The sequence below is a fragment of the Bos indicus x Bos taurus genome, chromosome 11 (assembly GCF_003369695.1).
Source record: "Bos indicus x Bos taurus breed Angus x Brahman F1 hybrid chromosome 11, Bos_hybrid_MaternalHap_v2.0, whole genome shotgun sequence".
Classification (NCBI taxonomy): domain Eukaryota; kingdom Metazoa; phylum Chordata; class Mammalia; order Artiodactyla; family Bovidae; genus Bos; species Bos indicus x Bos taurus.
The window spans coordinates 72,819,924-72,839,978 of record NC_040086.1 but is presented as its reverse complement, the minus strand read 5'-3'; the positions used below and the strand labels follow the sequence as shown (position 1 = coordinate 72,839,978).

The 20,055-nt window shown below is 37.9% G+C and overlaps 1 protein-coding gene across 1 annotated transcript in view; it reads left to right on the top strand.

Moving 5' to 3' along the window:
* SELENOI (selenoprotein I) overlaps positions 1 to 18,993 on the top strand; it is a 19,743-nt gene extending 750 nt beyond the window's left edge. The window contains exons 2-8 of the mRNA XM_027554464.1: positions 732 to 870; positions 5,259 to 5,521; positions 6,433 to 6,541; positions 13,077 to 13,125; positions 15,128 to 15,308; positions 16,527 to 16,709; positions 18,689 to 18,993. Coding sequence (XP_027410265.1) covers positions 732 to 870; positions 5,259 to 5,521; positions 6,433 to 6,541; positions 13,077 to 13,125; positions 15,128 to 15,308; positions 16,527 to 16,709; positions 18,689 to 18,787 — 1,023 coding nt within the window. The 3' untranslated portion in view covers positions 18,788 to 18,993. The remainder of the gene's footprint in view (positions 1 to 731; positions 871 to 5,258; positions 5,522 to 6,432; positions 6,542 to 13,076; positions 13,126 to 15,127; positions 15,309 to 16,526; positions 16,710 to 18,688) is intronic.
* Positions 18,994 to 20,055: the final 1,062 nt, after the last annotated feature.

Sequence of the window (20,055 nt, the reverse complement as noted above, 5' to 3'; positions counted from 1 at the left end):
AAAAAAAAAATTGTATTTCAATCCTCAGAACAGCCTCAAAATCTTTGTGACTAGAAATAGTATTTCCTTTGACTAAATAAAATTATTTACTTAGCTCTAAAATATGTAACTATATATATATATTTCCCCAAGTCATACAACTTGAAGGACCAGATGAACTATCTAGTCCCAGTATTTTAGGAAGTGGAAATCAGGAAAGGTTAGATAATATATTCAAGGCTACACTATTGGTTGATTATAGAGCCAGGACTAGAACCCAGACCTCCTGAAGCTCACTTGTTCTATCTTAGGGGGAAAAAGTGAGGTCCAGACATTTCAGAATGATCCTGATGACTAAATCATCCAGTTGAGGTGATTTATCTATACCCAAATCCGAAGGTCTTTTGTTCAGCTAATAATTTAGTGAGAGAGTATAGGTTGAGGCTTTTTACATGTTTGTAGTATAATCATAAACAACAAGGATCGGATTAAACACAAGCATTTTTTAAATTCCAAAAACATTTTTCATTCTAGGCACATAAGTAATTTTCAAGTAAAGAAGAACATTCAGTCTTCAGTTACGATTAAAGCTCAAAATAAATGCTTATTGTTTATGAGGGTTGGGCAGTTACTTCTTGGGTTTTGTCGGAGTTTGCTGATATATTCTAGTATTTACCTAGTTATGCATTTAAGATACACTATAAAGTATTTCAGCTTCTATTTAATAAAGAGAAACATTTCTCTTTTGACAGTATAGGCTATGGTTCCAACAATTGTACTTAGACTGCATTAAAACTGGGGTTGCTTTCCTTTCAGCACCAGGTCACAAGCATGTACCCGACTGGGTCTGGATTGTAGTGGGCATCCTCAACTTCATGGCCTACACTCTAGGTAAGAAATTGGCAAATATTCATTTTAGTCAATGGCTGGCAAAACTGTCAGCAAGGTTAGCTACCCAGTAAGTTATCATTTTCTCCTATGTTTAATTCATTTTAACTAGGGTTTATTAATATCCTGTGTAACTTGATAAATATATTCTTGAGTTTCTCTGTGAAGAATATTGTCATTTGCTGGGAATTTGGGGAATAGGATGGCGTTGGCAGACTGCCACCGGTGGGCCACATCTGGCCCGTTGTCTGTCTCTGTAAGTCGTGGTTTACTGCGCATTCCTCTGCATGTCTGTGGTTGCTTTCCTACGGCAGAGGCATAGTTGAGTAGTTGCAACAGAGACCATTTGGGCCACAGTGTCTAAACTATATACTCTTTGGCCCTTTACAAAAAATATTTCCCAACTCTGGAATAAGACATCATTTTTGCCATGAGTTTGGGAAGCAATACTGACAAGTCAAATAGTTGCAGAATACTGAGAAAGGTGCTATAATAGAGTACAGCAGGGGAACAAACACAGAAGTGATCAGTTTTTGTTTGGTGGAAGCAGTGGTCAGGGAAGTCCACTGGGCCAGGCCACAGCATCTAGTCTGCCAAGAGTGCGTTTTGTTGGGATCATCGGCGCAGCTTGTCCTGCATTCTTCAGGTCTCCTTCCCTGCTTTATTTTTCTCCACTGTGCTTAAAACCATATGACCCACTTGTATGTTGTCCGTCTTCTCTAAAATGTAAGTTCCTTGGGAATTGCCTGGTGGTCCAGTGGTTAGGTCTCTGCGCTTTTTACAGGGTGGGAATTGCACTCCTGGCTGGGGAACTAAGATTCTACAAGCTATGTGGTGTACCCCCTTCTCCTTTTTTTTTTGTGTGTGTGTGTGTGTGTATATAATATAAGTTCCTTGAGGGTGAGTGCTTTATTTAGTTCATTGGGTGCCCAGTGTTAAGAACAGTACCTGCTACATGGGAGGCACTCAGTATATAGTTTTTAAATGAACATGAAGTAGCAGACCCTGAATTAAAGTTGCTTAGGTCTCTTCAGATAAAGATGAGTTGTATTCTTAACACCAGGATAATTTGGTACAGGGATTAAATCCTGGCGTGGTGAGTGGCCAGAGCTGTTAAGAGTGGGGAAGGAAGAAAATGAAATTAAGAATTAGACAAAAGCCTAGTTTTTTTCTTTTTAAAATTCTATAGACAGAGGCTTTGTGCATTCATTATTAAAGATAAGCTGGTTTTTGAATTTTGCTGTAGGGAATTCTCAGGCTGTCCAGTGGGTAGGACTCCACGCTTTCATGTTTGAGGGCCCAGGTTTGATCTCTAGTCAGGGAACTGAGGTCCCACAGGCTGTGTGGCACAGTCAAAAAAATTTTTTTTTCTTGCTACAGAATTTGGTTACTAAGGACTACTCGGGAGGAATAGGGACAAGGAGAGGGTGGCCTGAAGGCTCTGGCTTTTCATAGCATGTCTCAAGAGTCTTTTGAAGTACTGTGTTCTCTGTTTTAGGTTGCCACAATTCTGGCAAAAATCCTGACCTAACATGAACTGTTGGTTGCAAAGCTTACCTTGAACTAACAGTTTATAATCTTCATTTATTCCACCAATGTGGCTGTTGTTATGTTTTGCTGCAGAAATATTAATGTGTTGGGTCACAGGGCACTGCTCTAGATTTTGCTCGTGGGTTTTTCATAATACATGGGATGGGAGCTGAATTGCCTTTCTTATGAAAACACATTATGAAACACATTATGAGACATATGACACATTATGAGACCCCAGATGTATGGAGCCAGAATGGGTTCAATGAGAAGACATAGAAAAACCTAATCATTACATAGTTCATGGATTTAGTACTTGTAACTGCACAGAAATGGCACTGAGAATAGGAAATTAAGGCAGCAAATAATGAGAAAAGACTTTTAGAAAATATTTTAGCTACTCGGGGACAAAAAAGCTCCCAAACCTATGTAACAGAGAGATCAGTGTGCAGGCAGGAGTTTGCGATTCATCCTTTCATATAGGCCCTCAACAATATTTTTAAAGGCTGTCTTTGCCACGGTCTGAGCTAGTCACTGGGGATAATACTGTGGTGAGCTAGATAAACACAGTAATGATAAGGAATTTTAAATTCCTGGACTCTGAATCTTTGCAATTAGTCTAATTCTTTACTTCTTTTAATTTTGAGTATTTATTTATTTATTTGACTGCAGTGTGTAAATTTGGGTCTTAGCTGTGGCATGCAGGATCTTTGATCTTTGTGGAGGCCTGCAGAACCTTAGTTGCGGCCTGTGGGATCTAGTTCCTGGGAATGAACCTGGGCCACCTGTATTGGGAGTGTGGAGTCTTAGCCACTGGACCACCCAGAAAGTCCCCACAGTTAGTCTAATTCTGATGCATTTAATTAACAAAACTGTTTCTTTGGAGGAAGAATTTTTATAATTCAGTCTCTTGCCTTCCTTTTTGGCTGGGTTGTATGTTCTGTCTCCCTCTTCCCCTCTTCCTTTATCCCTTTCTCTTCCTCTACTGTTCCTTCCCCCATACCCCCAGGCTTCTCTGTTTCTGCCTCTAAATGGTGTTCCAACATGCTTTCTCTTTCTCCTTCTGTTATTCCCTGGTAATCCTGATCGTTAACACTATTGAGTTGACTCACGTGTTAGTATCTAGCCTTTATTTATCTTCTAAGTAGCTAGTAAATTACCCTTAGGTTGAGTTGCTTGACATTATTGTAGATAGCCTGTCAGCACTTCAATTTCAGCATATAAAATTGTACTCAGCATCTTTTCTATCAGTCTTGCTCCTTCTTCAGATGTTCTTGTTTCTGGTAACACTACCGCTTTCTTAGTTACCCAGATCTTCTTGTCCTTCTGTCTCACCTCTGTTTTACTGCATTGTCTTTTTTATTTTCTTAGTATCTTGCTCGCCTCCAGGTTTTCATTCCCACCACATTCCGTCTCAACCCATCCTGTCCTTTACACTGATGTCAGGTCTGTCTTCCTGAAACACTGCATGGCTTTCAGTCTTCTTACTCCACTCAGATAATTTTAGTAGCTCCTCAGACTCCCTGATACTTTTAAATGGGCTCAAATCTCCCTTCTAGCCTCTCGATATTGCACTCTTCATGTATAGTTTCTGGTTGAATTAAACTACTTGGCATTCTCTGCACACACATGTGCTTTTCCATCTTAGTGTTTTTGCTGAGAACACTCCCTCCTCTTGAAACGACACACTTCTTTATCTCTTATCTACTGAAATCCAACTCATTCTTTATGTCCCCACTCAGATTTCATCTTGTCTGGAAAGCCAGTTAGTTTATCTTAGCCTGAAGAGAACTTGTCACTTTTCTGTACTCTTCTGTGGTTTGTGATTCATCATATCAGCATATCTGTCATGTTTTGTCTCCTTTCTCAACTGTAAACTCTTTGAGGGTACAAACTTAGTTTATGCTAAGATTTTTATAATCTTCACAGCATCAAGAATAGTTGTTGTTTAGTCACTAAGTCATGTCCGCCTTTTTTGCAATTCCATGAACTGTATCTCACCAGGCTTCTCTGTCCATGGAATTTTTCCATGTAAGAATACTGGAGTGGGTAGCTGTTTCCTACTGCACGGGATCTTCCTGACCCAGGGACCAAACCTGTGTCTTCTGCATTGGCAGGTGGATTCTTTACCGCTGAGCCACCATACTATAAGAATACTACATCGTGGAAATTCCCTGGTGGTCCAGTGTTTAGGACTCTTCACTTTCACTACCGAGGGCTGGTGTTCGATTCCTGGTTGGGGAACTAAAACCCCACAAGTTGCACAGTGCAGCACCAACCCCCCCTATAGTGTGTTGTACAGTTTCAGTAAATTTAATTCTTATAATTACTCAACACCATGTGCAAAGCCTTTTCTGAAAACACTTAAAATTATGGAAGTGGTCCATCTGTAAAGAAGTGACTGTGATATGTAACAGAATGAAACATGTTATGACTGAAGTACTGAGTGTTTTTGGATCCTAGAGCAAGGAGTATAAATTATAATAAACAACTATTGAGTATTCTCTGGAGGGTTAAGAATTTGTGGCTAGTGGAACAACTCAGTTACTAGGCAGATTTGGAGGAATTCAGAGTTCAGAGTAGAATGCTTCTTTAGATGGAAACACCATTCAGTGTGACTTAACATTTTGATTTTTGGATTAAACTTTGAGAGATTACAGATTTTATTTCTGAAATCTTTGCATTGTAGGAATTAAAGGTTGGATTTTTATAGTACTGTCTGATATTTATACTTGAGTTAATTAACATTTCTATGGTACGCTGATATGTTTTGTTGCATCTCTCTCCATTTTATTAAAGACAACTTTCTCCATTCTGGTGCAGACATTGACCTTTCCCCGTGTAATGTGTTTCGGTTGCAGATGGTGTGGACGGAAAGCAAGCCCGCAGAACCAATTCCAGCACCCCGCTGGGGGAGCTTTTTGACCACGGCCTGGATAGTTGGTCGTGTGTTTACTTTGTTGTCACCGTGTATTCCATTTTTGGACGAGGATCATCTGGTGTCAGTGTTTTCGTTCTTTATCTCCTGCTATGGGTAGTTTTGTTTTCTTTCATCCTGTCTCACTGGGAAAAGTATAACACAGGGATTCTTTTCCTGCCATGGGGATATGACATTAGCCAGGTGGTAAGTATGTGTTCTTCTTAAATTTTTCAACATTGCCATACATTTTTGGGAGAGTTTGTCATTCCTTCTTTATTGACCTTATGCTTTTTTGGTTAGAGCTGCTGAGTGCTTTAAATTTTTTCCCCTTTTTATTTTATATATATATTTTTACTTATTTATGGAAAATTTCAAATATGCACAAAAATATATGTATATGAAACCCTTGTGTACCTGTTACTTAGCTTCAGCAGTTAACACATGACCAGTCTCATTTCATATATATTCTTCCTTACCTTACCACCTCCCAATTATTTTAAAGGAAAATCTTGACATATGATAAATAGGCTACTGTATATCTCTAAGTAGTAAGATTTCTTTTAAAAAACTAAAAACACAGTGCCATTAGTACACTAAAAAATGAACAGTTTCTTAACAAACCTTCATTTAAACTGTTGATTTTATGAAGAAAGTTATGCACATATAATTGTTGGCTTTTTGTCTTCATGGCCAGCTTTTCAGTGAGTAAAGAGTTTTCTCTTACTACCAGGGCTTGCTATTAACTCTCCCTGCCTTAGAATCCCAGCTTTTTGTGTCGCCATTTTGCCCATCTGCATCTGAAGCTCCAGTAAAGAATCAGAAATTGGAGTGTGTTTGAAGAGGGGGATTGGGTGGGCAGATTGGATCATCCTGTGGCTAAACCAATTTATGAGGTGCCTTAGGAGGCTAGTCGCTTGCATTGTCTAGAAGTTAGTTATTAAAGAAAAAACAACCAACTTTAAAGGCAAGAAGACTTGCCACGGTATCAAATTTAAGCACATGTTTTGCTGTTACTAAAACTGTTTCCTAGACTTATGCTGCATAAAGCGTTGTTGATTGCCTGATCTTTCCAGCTGTTAATGCTCTGTATGCTTTTGTCTGCATTTTCCTTCCAGACTATTTCTTTTGTCTACATAGTGACTGCGGTTGTGGGAGTTGAGGCCTGGTATGAACCTTTCCTGTTTAATTTCTTATATAGAGACCTATTCACTGCAATGATCTTTGGTAAGAAGCTCCATGTTGAAGCCTGTTTTAACATCACTTTGTTATCAAAGCCAGTGTTTGGTTGTAACAAGCAACAATACTCTTTCCCCTCCAGCAAGTAGAACAACCCTATAACCTATAGGGTTTCAACCAAACCATTAAGGAAAATAAGGTTTCTTTGTTTTGCTTTTGTTCAGCACCAAGCTGCATTTAATCAGAAGGAAATACCAAAATACATCACACAAACCTTGTAAAATAACTATGCAAATTAATTTAGATATTGGAGGATCTTCGTTTAGGTGGACATTCAGTATTGATTCCCACTGCATATCTCGAAATCAAAGATTATTAGTTTGAGGAAATAGAATGACAAAGCACAGTGTTTATAATGCATCCACTCCAAAAATTTAGCTTCTTTCCTCTCAGGTACACTCTTTCTTAAGCCTCTGAATGCTTAGTAAAGGTTTTGATCATGGTAATGCTTCTTTTTTGATTTTAGACAGAGTGGATATCTATAGGATAATTGAGTCAGGGAGAAAATTTTTATGGAAAGAGGCAAAGAGGAAGAGGAATCTGGGTTATTATTTGGGACACCAGGAGTGGCACTGAGAACTTTGTAGGGTTAAAACAACAAAAACACTTACTGGCTGTTCCTCTGTTCTCTTATCTAAAAAATAATCCTTCCCCTTCTCTCAGTGAAGCTTGGTTGCAGAGTGGGGATTGAAGGCTTAGAAACAGCCGAGAAGATGGTGCATTAGGCACTGGCTTTCAGAAAAGGCGTAGTTTAGGGATTTTCTGTCGCTCTGGACTGCAGATATTTTAGGAACCCTGCTGTAATCTACCAAATGTTCATTTTTGGGTGGCTGTATAACTGTGATTTCTTTACCTTGAAAAGGCTAGCTATTTTTCATCTGCTACCATGAGTGAATCTTTGATTTATGCAGCTTGTCCTAAGGCAGATTTGCTGCATTTTACATTTAAATGTTAATTTAGAGATAAAATGGTATCTTTGATATGTAAGTTCTGGAATGTTAAGTAGATACTTTAATAGGCTACAATTCTCTTTGTATATACATTTTTGGCAACAGTACTTATTAGGTAATGGTACTACCTATTGTATCACTAGAAGGCACATAGTATCTAATTGTCTCTCTTTTTATGGTATCAACAGTGACCAGAGGGTTGAGGTTTTGTACTTCTGTTCCAAAGTTCTGCCTTAGCTCTTCAGCTAATGGTACTAACAGATACTGATGATCATTGCTTAGGAATCCATTCTTTCAGTGGATAGGTGGGGGAATAAAGTTTGTGTTTTGATAAACTACCTCATAAAATTCATACTAATAAATACAAATCAAATTTGATAATATAGATATCTTACTTTGTTGATTTTATATTTGCTTTTCTTTTAAACTCTGACAAAAGTCTTTGCTTTCAGTGACACAAAAAATTCATTTGCTTTATTCCATAAAACAATAACAGTCTCAGAATGTAGTACCCAAATCAGCAACGATATCATTACCGAAAATCATTTAAGATTTTGATTTTTTTGCAGTTCCATTTGTCCTCATGGTTTATTCCACTGGAGATGCCCAGTTGGGTTATTATAGTCTAAAGTTCCCATTCTGTGGATATGTACATTTAAGTTTGTTTCATTTTACTTTTGATTTTTAGGGATTACTTTTTCCTTTCACATAATTACAAAGTCAGATCTATATATAAAGCAAGGTATATTCAAAGAAGTCTAGTCTCTGTCATATTCTTAGTTTTTAATTTTTTACTTAATCTTTCATTGTTTTTTTGTTATTATAAGTAAGTGTGCGTGTGTGGTTTTATCACCCTCTTTCGTGGATAAATGGTAGCCTGCTATACGTATTTTGTTACCTGTGCGCTTGTTTTCCCTCCACGTGATAGTATATCTTAGAGATCACTGCATAGTGATGTGTAGCCATCTTCCTCAGTTGTTCCTACAAATGCCTGGTACTTCGTTGTGTGATTGTGCGATTGTTTATTCAAACAGCCTCCTACTGATGGACATTTGGGTTATTTCCAGTTTTTTGCTGATATACAAATTGCTGAAGTAAATCATCTGTCCATGTAAACGTCTTTTTCATATTTTTGCCAGGGTATTTTGGAAGGGATCACTAGAAGTAGACATGTTAGTAAAGGGCAGAGGTGTGCAGTTTCACTAAATGCTCTGTTCCCTTCCATATGGGTTGTCTAATATTGAATTCCCACCACCCATAAATAAAAGTACCTGTTATTTAGTTTTCCCAATGTAGTATGTTGTCACACTTTTGGATTTTTGCCAGTTGGGATAAGAAATGATATATCTGTTTAGTTTTACTTTGCATTTCTCTTATGGATGAACTTTCCTAGTGTTTGAGAGTCATTTATATCTTTTTCTAGTCAATTTTTGCTATAGGATTGTTAATGACTTCCTTTATTTTTAGAAGCATTTTATTAGGGATAGTAATCTTTTGTTTTGATATAAATGACATTTTCCCTCTTATTTGTTGTTATGTCTTTTTTTACTTGAAGCATTTTTTGTCTTGGTGTTTTTTATTGAAATTTTTATTTAATAAATAAGCCTAGAAATGAGGAACCACTGATGAGGAACCAGAATATTTGTTGTGATCATGCTATCCTTGGTGTTCATCTCATTCTACTCAATCCTTTTTTATGAATTCTAACTTTTCGATAGCCCATGCTTCCTATATTATGAAGTCTGGACCTTCCTATGGTAATAATAAAAGCAGGTCTGCATATGTGTGGGTTCTATCATTCTCATATATAGAGTTTACTAGATAAGTATTTAACAATTAAATACTCTTTACAGAAAGTACATCAAGTACTACTTAGAGTTGTTGTTCAGTCGCCCAGTTGTGTTTCTTTGCAACCACATGGACTGCAGCACACCAGGCCTCTCTGTCCCTCACCATCTCCTGAAGTTCTTGTCCATTGCATTGGTGATGCCATCCAGCCATTCCATCCTCTGACAACCTCTTCTCCTTCTGCCCTTAATCTTTCCCAGCATCAGGGATTTTTCCAATATGTCGGCTCTTCTCATCAGATGACCAAAATACTGGAGCTTCAGCTTTAGCATCAGTCCTTCCAACGAGTATTCAGGGTTGATTTCCCTTGTTTGATTTCAAATCTTGTTTGAAATCAAACCTTGCTCTCTAAGGGACTTTCAGGAGGCTTCTCTAGCACCACAGTTTGAAGGCATCAATTCTTTGGCATTCTGCCTTCTTTACAGTCTAGCTCTCACAACTGTACATGACCGCTGGGAAGACTATAGCCTTGACTGTGTGGACCTTTGTTGGAAGACTAATGTCTCTGCTTTTCAACACATGGTCTGGGTTTGTCATTGCTTTTCTGCCAGGAAGCAGTCGTCTTCTGATTTCATGGCTGCAGTCACCATCAGCTGTGATTTTAGAGCCCAAGAAAAGGAAATCTGTCACTCTTTCTACCTTTTCCCCTTCTATTTGCCACGCAGTAATGGGTGGTTTTTCCAGTGGTCATGTATGGATGTGAGAGTTGGACTGTGAAGAAAGCTGAGCGCCGAAGAATTGATGCTTTTGAACTGTGGCGTTGGAGAAGACTCTTGAGAGTCCCTTGGACTGCAAGGAGATCCAACCAGTCCATTCGAAAGGAGATCAGCCCTGGGATTTCTTTGGAAGGAATGATGCTAAAGCTGAAACTCCAATACTTTGGCCACCTCATGCGAAGAGTTGACTCATTGGAAAAGACTCTGATGCTGGGAGGGATTGGGGGCAGGAGGAAAAGGGGACGACAGAGGATGAGATGGCTGGATGGCATCACCAACTTGATGGACGTGAGTTTGAGTGAACTCCAGGAGTTGGTGATGGACAGGGAGGCCTGGCGTGCTGCGATTCATGGGGTTGCAAAGAGTCGGACATGACTGAGCGATTGAACTGAACTGAACTGAATGGGGCTGGATGCCATGATCTTAGTTTTTTTAATATTTAGTTTTAAGCCGGCTCTTTCACTCTCCTCCTTCACCCTCATCAAGAGGCTCTTTAGTTCCTCTTCGCTTTCTGCCATTAGAGCGGTATCATCTGCATATATGAGGTTGTTGATGTTTCTCCCATCTGTCTTGATTCCAGCTTGATTCCATTTGATTCCAGCAAATGTTGGCAATATGATCTCTGGTTCCTCTTCCTTTTCTAAAGCCAGCTTGGACATCTGAAAGTTCTTGGTTCACATAATGCTATTTACCATTTAGAGAAGAAATAGTAAATACAGTGTTTTTCTTTGGCAGCCTATATAGAGCTCAGGCTTTCTACATGCTTACTGTGCTTAAGATTTTATCTTAGTTAAGTGCTTGAAAGCTACAAGTGATTCTGGGTTAATACATTTAGCCTTGCTCCCTACCAGTGCTCCTCAGCTTAACATGAAATAAGCTACAGAAAGTTTCTGAGGACATTGAAGACATCTTGTCTTCTCCTTCCATTCCCTCTAAGATTTTCTAATCTGGGAACATTGTTCCAGTTGGGCTTGGAAGTAGCAGAGTAATTCCTCTTTTGAGGTGAGATTTCTGATTGTTGAATTATAGTTTTTTTCCATGTATTTTTAGCAAGTTGTGTTAGGAATTATTTGAAGGAATGTTCTTCTCTCTTTGCTCCTTAATGTCATAGCTGCATTGACAACACACCTCCCCACCCCCAAGCGAAGTTTAGTCACTGGGAATCCAGAATGGGCTAATACATTGAGTGACAAGGAAATATCCAAATGAAACGTGCAAAAGTTACCACATGTATTGGTTTGGAGTTTGAAACAGAAAAAGATTAGGACTTTATATCACTACAGATCACAGAATCAGAGAATTTAAGATTCAGGGGTCCCTAGAAAATCATTTAGCCCATCCTTATGGTACAGTTGTTTTCTCTGAAGCTCAGAGAGATTGTCTGATTTGCCCAAAAGTATTAAGATTTTTGGGGTCAACTGCAGGGAGCTTATGGTTAAAGCTGTAAGAGAAGATTCTCTGAGGGAGAGTAGATGCACCTTCAGTCAGTCATTTAGGAATATGTAGGAGGGAGATTGCCATTAAAGGACATCATTGAATGGTTGGATGGCTGACAGGAACATTGGGCAAATGGGATCACCAAGACCGAGAGGAAAGAATTGCAGTTAGTGGGTGGTCAGCCCAGTCATCTTACTTAGAAGTCAGGAATGAAGAAAGGATACTGAGAGTCTCTTGGACTACAAGATCAAACCAGTCAATCCTAAAGGAAATCAATCCTGAATATTCATTGCAAGGACTGATGCTAAAGCTGAAGAAGCTTCAATACTTTGGCCACCTGGTGGGAAGAACTGACTCATTGGAAAAGACCCTGAAGGTGGGAAAGATTGAGGGCAGGAGGAGAAGAGGGGCAACAGAGGATGAGATGGTTGGATGGCATCACTGACTCAATGGACATGAGTTTGAGCAGGCTCCAGGAATTGGTGATGGACAGGGAAACCTGGAGTGCTGTAGTCCATGGGGTCAAAAAGAGTTGGACATGACTGAGCGACTGAACTGAGTAGGAGAGCTTGATAAATTTCAAGAGTACAGTTTCTGCAGAAGGGAGGCAGAATTATGTTGAGTGCTGAGGAGTTGCGGAGAAGTACTGGAGTAGTACCCCACTCCAGTACTCTTGCCTGGAAAGTCCCATGGGCAGAGGAGCCTGGTAGGCTGCAGTCCATGGGGTTGCTAAGAGTCGGACATGACTGAGCGACTTCACTTTCACTTTTCACTTTCATGCATTGGAGAAGGAAATGGCAACCCACTCCAGTGTTCTTGCCTGGAGAATCCCAGCAACAGGGGAGCCTGGTGGGCTGCCATCTTTGTGGTCGCACAGAGTCGGACACAACTGAAGCGACTTAGCAGCAGCAGCAGCAGCTGAGGAGTTAAAGACAAGTTAAGTTTGTTGGGTTGTAGGAGATAGCAGAGTAAGGTAGTAGATAGTGAGAACAGCAGGAACAATGATAATGTTTCTTGGGAAGGCTGTCTTTTTAGCTTTGAGGAGAAAGAATTAGTGTATAGAGTAGGGGGAGAAATTAAGAACGCCAGGGAGGTAAAAATAAGTGTAAAGGAAGCAGCAGGATCTGTTAATATTAATGGTTCCCTCTTCCAATAAATAACATACACGGTGCAATTTACTATAAATCAGGTACTGTTCCAGGAGTCTTTGCATGTAATAACTCATTTAATTCCCAAAACCCTATGGGATTGTTACTATTATTATCTATATTTTATAAAAGAGGAAACTGAGGCGCTGAAAAATTAATTTGCCTGAAGTCCCATAGCCAATTGGTGGCACAACTGAGATTCAACCCACTCTGGCTCCATGAGTCTCTGCTATGAATCACCAAACTACTGCCACTCTTCCAGTTGCAAATATTGTTCAAAAATGTATTTAGTTTCATTACAGAAGTAAATCTGAACTTGAAAATTGTTGCATCTAAAAATATTACATATTTTGTATGTATTCAATTATTATAAAAATCTCTCTTGAATATTAATTCATAATAATTTAATTGTTCTTTCCTTCAGGTTGTGCACTGTGCGTGACTCTTCCAATGAGTTTGTTAAATTTTTTCAGGTAAGTACTTTATTTTTTAATTGGACAAGAAATATGAAAATCTTTAGAAATTGTTATTTAGGTGAATTTTAGGATCTTTCTTTTGAAATCTGGGCATTTTGAAAAGGTTATGAAGCTGTATTTTGAATGTAGAATGAGATTGGGATCATCTGCCTATAGTGGCTTGTGTAGTCAATTCAACTACACAACTAGCTCAGAACTAGTTTTTTAGTAACAGTTTTGGGCTTATCAGTCTAATTTGTCATTTTTTTTGGGTGAGTGAATTGGAAGAGAGTATGTTCCTATTGGAATATTCATAGATTTACATTCTTTTTATGAATTGATTATAAGTTTTAATAAGTTGATTATAGGTAAGTTTAGTTAGCATCATCATAAAATGAAATTTCTGAACTTGTATAGTTGAAGACCAAACCCTGGAGCTATGCTGACTCTTCTTAAAGAGCACCATATCAAACTTCCTGAAGAGTGGGGCGTGCCTGAGGAGTCGGGTAGGGGTTGGGAGGGGACTTGCCCTGGTGGAGTTCCATCTCTCTGATTTATGCACATTTCCACTTGGGCTCAGCACACTCAGTTTCCTTCTGTGACCTGAATGTATTTTGTTCTTTCCTTCCTCAGTACTTTTGCTCCCACTCTTTCCTCCACTCCCTGTTTCCTCTGCTTGGAACATTTTCTTGTACTTTCCACTTCATTTTTCAGTGCTCAGATTTGTCTTGCACAATCCTGTCTCTCTGAATCTCCCTCTTTATGACCACTGGCAGTCATTCATAAAAGTTATAAAATGTAATGCTCTAAAAGCCTTAGAGATAATTTGAGATAATTCTTCTAAAGTTGAGGTCCTGATTGGGCAGTGTCTTGCCCAAGGTTATATAATTATTGGCTGAATTGGGATGAGGACTGAGGGCTCAGTTCAGATGAGCAGACATGTGTGAGCGTGCTACCACCTGTGTGCCCAGAGCCATCAAGACATGCAGTGGCCCCTCTCGGTTCAGAGTCTCTCACTGTTAAGTTGTGTATCATAGCAGCCCTGTGAGGTACTCTTGTAGTATGGTTTTGTGTTCGTTTTAGTTTTTCCTATTAGAATGTAATCTCATAGGATCCAGACCAGATAATAAAACTTTTCTAGGTGGATAAATGAGACTAGGGAATCAGAAGACTTCCATTCTAGTCCTGGCCCTGCCACTTGGTACCAGATTATGTAAATTTAAATTCTCACATCCTCATTTAATCTGCCTCTAAAATGGGATTGAGTGAAAGTTGCTCAGTCGTGTCTGACTCTTTGCAACCCCATGGACTATACAATCCACTGAATTCTCCAGACCAGAATACTGGAGTAGATAGCCTTTCCCTTCTCCAGGGAAATCTTCCTAACTTAGAGATTGAACCCAGGTCTCCCGCATTGCAGGCAGATTCTTTACCAGCTAGCCACAAGGGAAGCACAAGAATACTGGAGTGGGTAGCCTATCACTTTTCCGGTGGATCTGCCTGACCCAGTAATCGAACTGGGGTCTCCTGCATTGCCGGTGGGTTCTTTCCCAACTGAGCTATGAGGGAAGCCCTAAAATGGATTAACCTGCCTCTAAAAATAGGATTAACTTGGTGGCTCAGATGGTAAAGACTCCGCCCACAATGCAGGAGACCCTGGTTCAGTCCCTGGGTGGGGAAGATCCTCTGGAGAAGGAAATGGCAACCCACTCCAGTATTCTTGTCTGGAGAATTCCATGGACAGAGGAGCCTGGAAGGCTATATAGTCCATGGGGTTACAAGAGTCAGAAACGACTGAGCAACTAACACTTTCACTTATGTAAATTTAGCTTCTTACATCCTCACTTAACCTGCCTCTAAAATGGGATTAATAATGTTGGTTCTACCTATCCTGTGAGGTTACTGTGAATAAATATAAGAGAATAAGTGTGTAAGTACTTTGAAAACTATAAAGATACAAGTATAGTATTGAGTTTTATATGTAATAATGTTCTTGTATTACTTGACTTTTTTTTTCCAGAAGCTATAAAAATAACACGTTGAAACACAATTCAGTCTATGAAGCTGTGGTTCCCTTCTTTTCTCCATGTTTGCTATTCATTTTGTCTACAGCGTGGATCCTCCTGTCACCTTCAGATATTTTAGAGTTACACCCTAGAGTGTTCTACTTAATGGTTGGAACAGCCTTTGCCAACAGCACAGTAAGATTTTTCTTTTAAAAATCATAGCACATAATAAGAAATATTAGACAGAATTTGATAGTTTGAGAAATCTTATATAGTATTAGAATAAGCAGATTTTAAAGATCTTATAGTCAGAAATTTGAAAGGATAATTACTAACATGCAGAACATGTTAGTATACAGAACATGCAGAAAGTTATTTTATTTTTGTTTAAAACCAATAGGATTTGGAAACCGCGGTAGTATTTTGGAACCATGGCATCATTTAAATTTTTTGATTTAGTTGCCTGCTGAAGAATTAATGGAATAATTCCTTTCAGACTCTAAATATTATTAATAGTGTGGTTGAAATGGCAGCAGATCTAATGATTAATTTAGGGAGCTTGGAAGGGGGTTTTGGCAGAGAAAAAAACACACGTATACCCCACATATTTTTTAATCAACTGGTTTTTAAATTAAGAAAATAGAATAAAAACTTTGTAATAAATACTGCATATGTTAAAAAAAAAATCCCTTTCTCTGCTATAGCCCAGCAAGAGTGCAGACAGGGAGGGATGATCAGGAGGGGTTGAGAAAAGACCCTGGTAGTCCTAACTGCCAGGAAGCCTGTGCTCTAGCTCAGGCTAGATCCTTAATAAGGTTTTATTTTTTAACTTAGCCCCCAAGTTTATGTTTCTATGTCTGTACCATGTGTTTACTATTTCAGGTCACGCTGATTTCATCTAAAGATCTAAAAACATTAACATATTGTACAAAAAGTATCTCTGAAGGAATAAAACTATATTTGAGTAAGGTGTTGAAGTAGAGAGAGCCAAAGAGGTTTTGAGGTGTTTTCTGTGATAGTATGACTGAATTGGAGGTAGCATCTCCTCATCACCTAGAAGAAATTGAGTTGTGTGGTGCTGGGGAGGCTGCTCTGAAAGAATTATTTTCATATATATCATAGAATCTTAAAATTGGGAGCAATTTATTTTATCCAAACTGTTAATCGAGTAGGAGAATGCCTTCTTATGGCATCCTTACTGAATTATCTTCCAGTCTGAGGGTCTGCAGGTTTGGAGGCTGGGGTAGCTAGCTGTCCAGTTGAACTCCTGAGCATTTGAGAATTATGGAACTTGACAATAATGTAATGTTTTAATACATATCTTGGCTCAACTGTTTGAATGCTTTTTAAGTGTTGGAGTGACTAGAGCTTTAATTAAATTATTATTCTCTCTTTCTTTTAAATAACTTCCAGTGTCAGCTGATTGTTTGTCAAATGAGCAGTACCCGGTGCCCGACTTTGAACTGGTTGCTGCTTCCTCTTTTTGTGATTGTCATGGTGGTGAATGTAGGAGTAACCCCTTACGTTGAGAGCATTCTCCTGTTTACGCTAACGGCTGCTTTCACTTTGGCCCACATCCACTATGGAGTACGAGTGGTGAGTAAGCTAGGGCAGAATTGGTTCATTTGGTTCTTAAATAGTGGAATGCAGGTGAGAGAAAATTTCAGAAGAAGCTTGCTTATTAGAGTAACTGGAAGAATTTTGGGATAATATCCAGGTGTATGATTCTAGATATTGTTGTAGTGTTTTAAACTACAAATAATTTAAAAGCTGGGTAATTATTGTGAAGGTTTAGTTCTTGTTTCTAAATGAGAAGAATTGTAAACCATTTCCTCAGTAATAGAATTATAAGCTCTTTTGCGCTTTTATTTATTTATTTTTTGGCACTTTTAATTATATTGGACAAAGTAATCCCATTTGTTGATTATCTATTTCTAAACTCGCTTCTTTAGCTTTAGGCACATTTTCATGAGAGGAAATACAGAAGAAAGTAGATTTAAGAAATCTTCTGCAAACCTTAATATTCTCTTCTAAAATAAGAAACTGCTTTCAGGACAAATGGACCAAGAACCATATAATAAAATGAAAGTCAGAACCATGCAGTTTATTTCCTCTTTCCTTACACTTTAGCATTGTTTTGTAATTATTTTACATATCTTAGCATGGTCTTGTATTTATGATTTTTAATTGCTGTACAGTGTTCCGTCAAGGAAATTACTTAATGTCAGTTTGCTTAACCGTGACCCAGTTATTTTAATCATTTAGATTCTTTGCAGATTTTCACTATTACAAATAAAGTTGGAGTGAACAACCTGTAATAATGTTTTTTCCTTCATTTGCTTTGTTTTTTGAGGATAATTTCATAGCAGTCAGGTCATGTGGAGGATATTCATATTTTTATGGCTTTAAAAATACTTCTATTTGATATGTTTGTTTTGAAAAGAACCTTGCTGTGGATCAATTTGAGAAACAAAATGCCTTTATTTCTATATATGTTTTAAACAGGACGCCTGTCATGTTTGATAATTTTTTATACCTTGTGTATGTTTCTTCCCTTAGTGTTTCTCCCCAAAGTAGCCTATATTTGTTGAAACAAAGTAGATTAAAAAAAAACCATGATAAGTCTATGAATTGTGACACAAAGACATAGTCATTTAGGATTTTGCTCATGCAAATTTAGTGTTACATGCTTTATATCAACATTTTTAGGCTTTTATTCTGTTATTAATCAGTCATGTGCATGAAGTAGAATACAGTTGCCAGTGTCTTTCATAATGGTTTTATCTGTGATCCTTCAGAAGTCTATCTTCAGAAAACATACACTCCGTATACACACGCCAAACCAAACCAAAACATGTTTATCTTTAAATTACAAAGGCAGTACATTTTTGTTGTTAAAAATCTGGAAAATAAATAAAAGCACACGCTAACTGAAAAAAATTCCAGGAACATCTTTTTTTTTTGACTGTCTTTCTACTCTCTTAACACTTCTACAACTTTTGACCAGAAGGTAAAACTTGCTGAACCACACAAAAACATTCATTACTTCTACTGAAATGTAAATATTAAGAATGAGAATGAAACTAAGAAGTACTGAGTAAACAATACTTGCTAGCTGGCACATTACCTTGCTCTTGCCTACCCTCTAGTAGGGATACCCTAACTAACGTGGCTTAAACCATCAAAAATTTACACATCTGACTACCTAGAAGCATTGTAAGAAGGTGAACATTGACTCTAACCATATATGTAAATATTTGATCTGCTAGATAGTATAAATCAACTAACCCTATAGTTTTGCAGTAGATTTGAATGTAAGGCTCTGTGGTCTGGGAGGCTCTGCAAAGACTAGATTTTGAAGTTGGGCAGACCCAGGTGTAAGTCCTAACTCTCCCAGGATAGTTCTGGTACTCACTTAGCCAGCTAGTTCTACTGCTATCCTAGTCTAGAGAGACCTCTTCATTTCTAATGATTTTTGCCGTGCCAGTAAATTGTTTCCAGAGGATGAATTCTGTATGCATTTTAAAGAAATTATGTATGTATTTGTCATTGCCTCATGTTCTGGTTTTCTATAGGTAAAGCAGCTGAGCAACCATTTTCACATTTACCCCTTCTCCTTGAGAAAACCAAACTCGGATTGACTAGGAGTAGAAGAAAAGAATATTGGCCTGTAATCTACAGAAAGAAGTACTGTAAATAAGATGCTTGTAAATATTCATCCATCACCGTTGAACTAAACTGATCTACTTAACAGACATGGGAACTCAGTGTGTGTGTGGTACTTGGACAGCAGGAATGATACATATCTGAACTTGTGGAATATTGGACCTATTAACTCCCAGCTTACTTTTTTATAAAACCATGTGTTGTTTTGGTTAAACGTAATAGCCCAGCAAAATGTTCCTTGTAGTTTAGGAGTCCATAATGTTTTGGTTCATACAGAGTTAAAGATGCTTGGATTTTATTTTTCAAACCCTCATATTTGTTTAGGAACACTGATAACATTCAGAGGATCCAACGTGTTTTCATATTTGGTACTTAGTAGTAAGTCTTTAGCTGTGGAAGCTATCAGTACCCCAAATCTAATATAGGGAAAAGATAAGAGCAAGTCACTTTCAGCAAGAAAGCCAAATGATTAGAGAACAATATACAGTTGCCAAATACTGGTTTCACTTTCCCATGGAAATGCCTTTTATCCTCATGTGCTAAGAGAGCTTATATATATATATATATTTATATTTATATATTTATATATATATATATATATTTAAATTCTCTAGTATTCCGGCTCTCTTTGTTATGGAACAGATCTTGATAAGTGGTTTAATTCTCTTTTAAAGAAAAATATTTTATTGAGACTTAATAGAGAATGGATTGTAATTATGGCTCACTCATTGGCATGGTTCAGTGTTTAAACGTGGCATTTTTTCCCCTCAGCTACAAGTTGTTGAGATTTGGTGCCTGTGAACTATGATCATATGAATGCATGTGATAGCCCCATTCTTAGAATAATTACTTGTGAGGAACATAGATTAACTTCCTTATAAGAAAAAAAGCTTCTTAGGAGTTAGGAATCTCATGAACCTCACTGTGAAATTACTACTGTGAACGTTGCTGCGAAACTAGATTTCTGTGGAGGAAATAGTGCTGTTTTTTTTATTTCGTACAAGATAAAGACATAGAGAGAACTTCTCTCTTCCCCAACTTGTTCACTTCTCCACCTGAAGAAAAATTTTGATATATATGCCTTACTGAGTATTTACACCCTTTAATATGACTTGGAATAATTTTTGAGGTTTACTGACAAACTTAAAATCTCTTTTGACTTTCATATGATTGTTTTATGATCACAGCTTTTCATGAATGTGGATATTCTATTTCTTTCTGATTTTGTCTCCTTAATTTGGTGGTGGTGAAATTTACTGGCTGATTTTCTTTTATT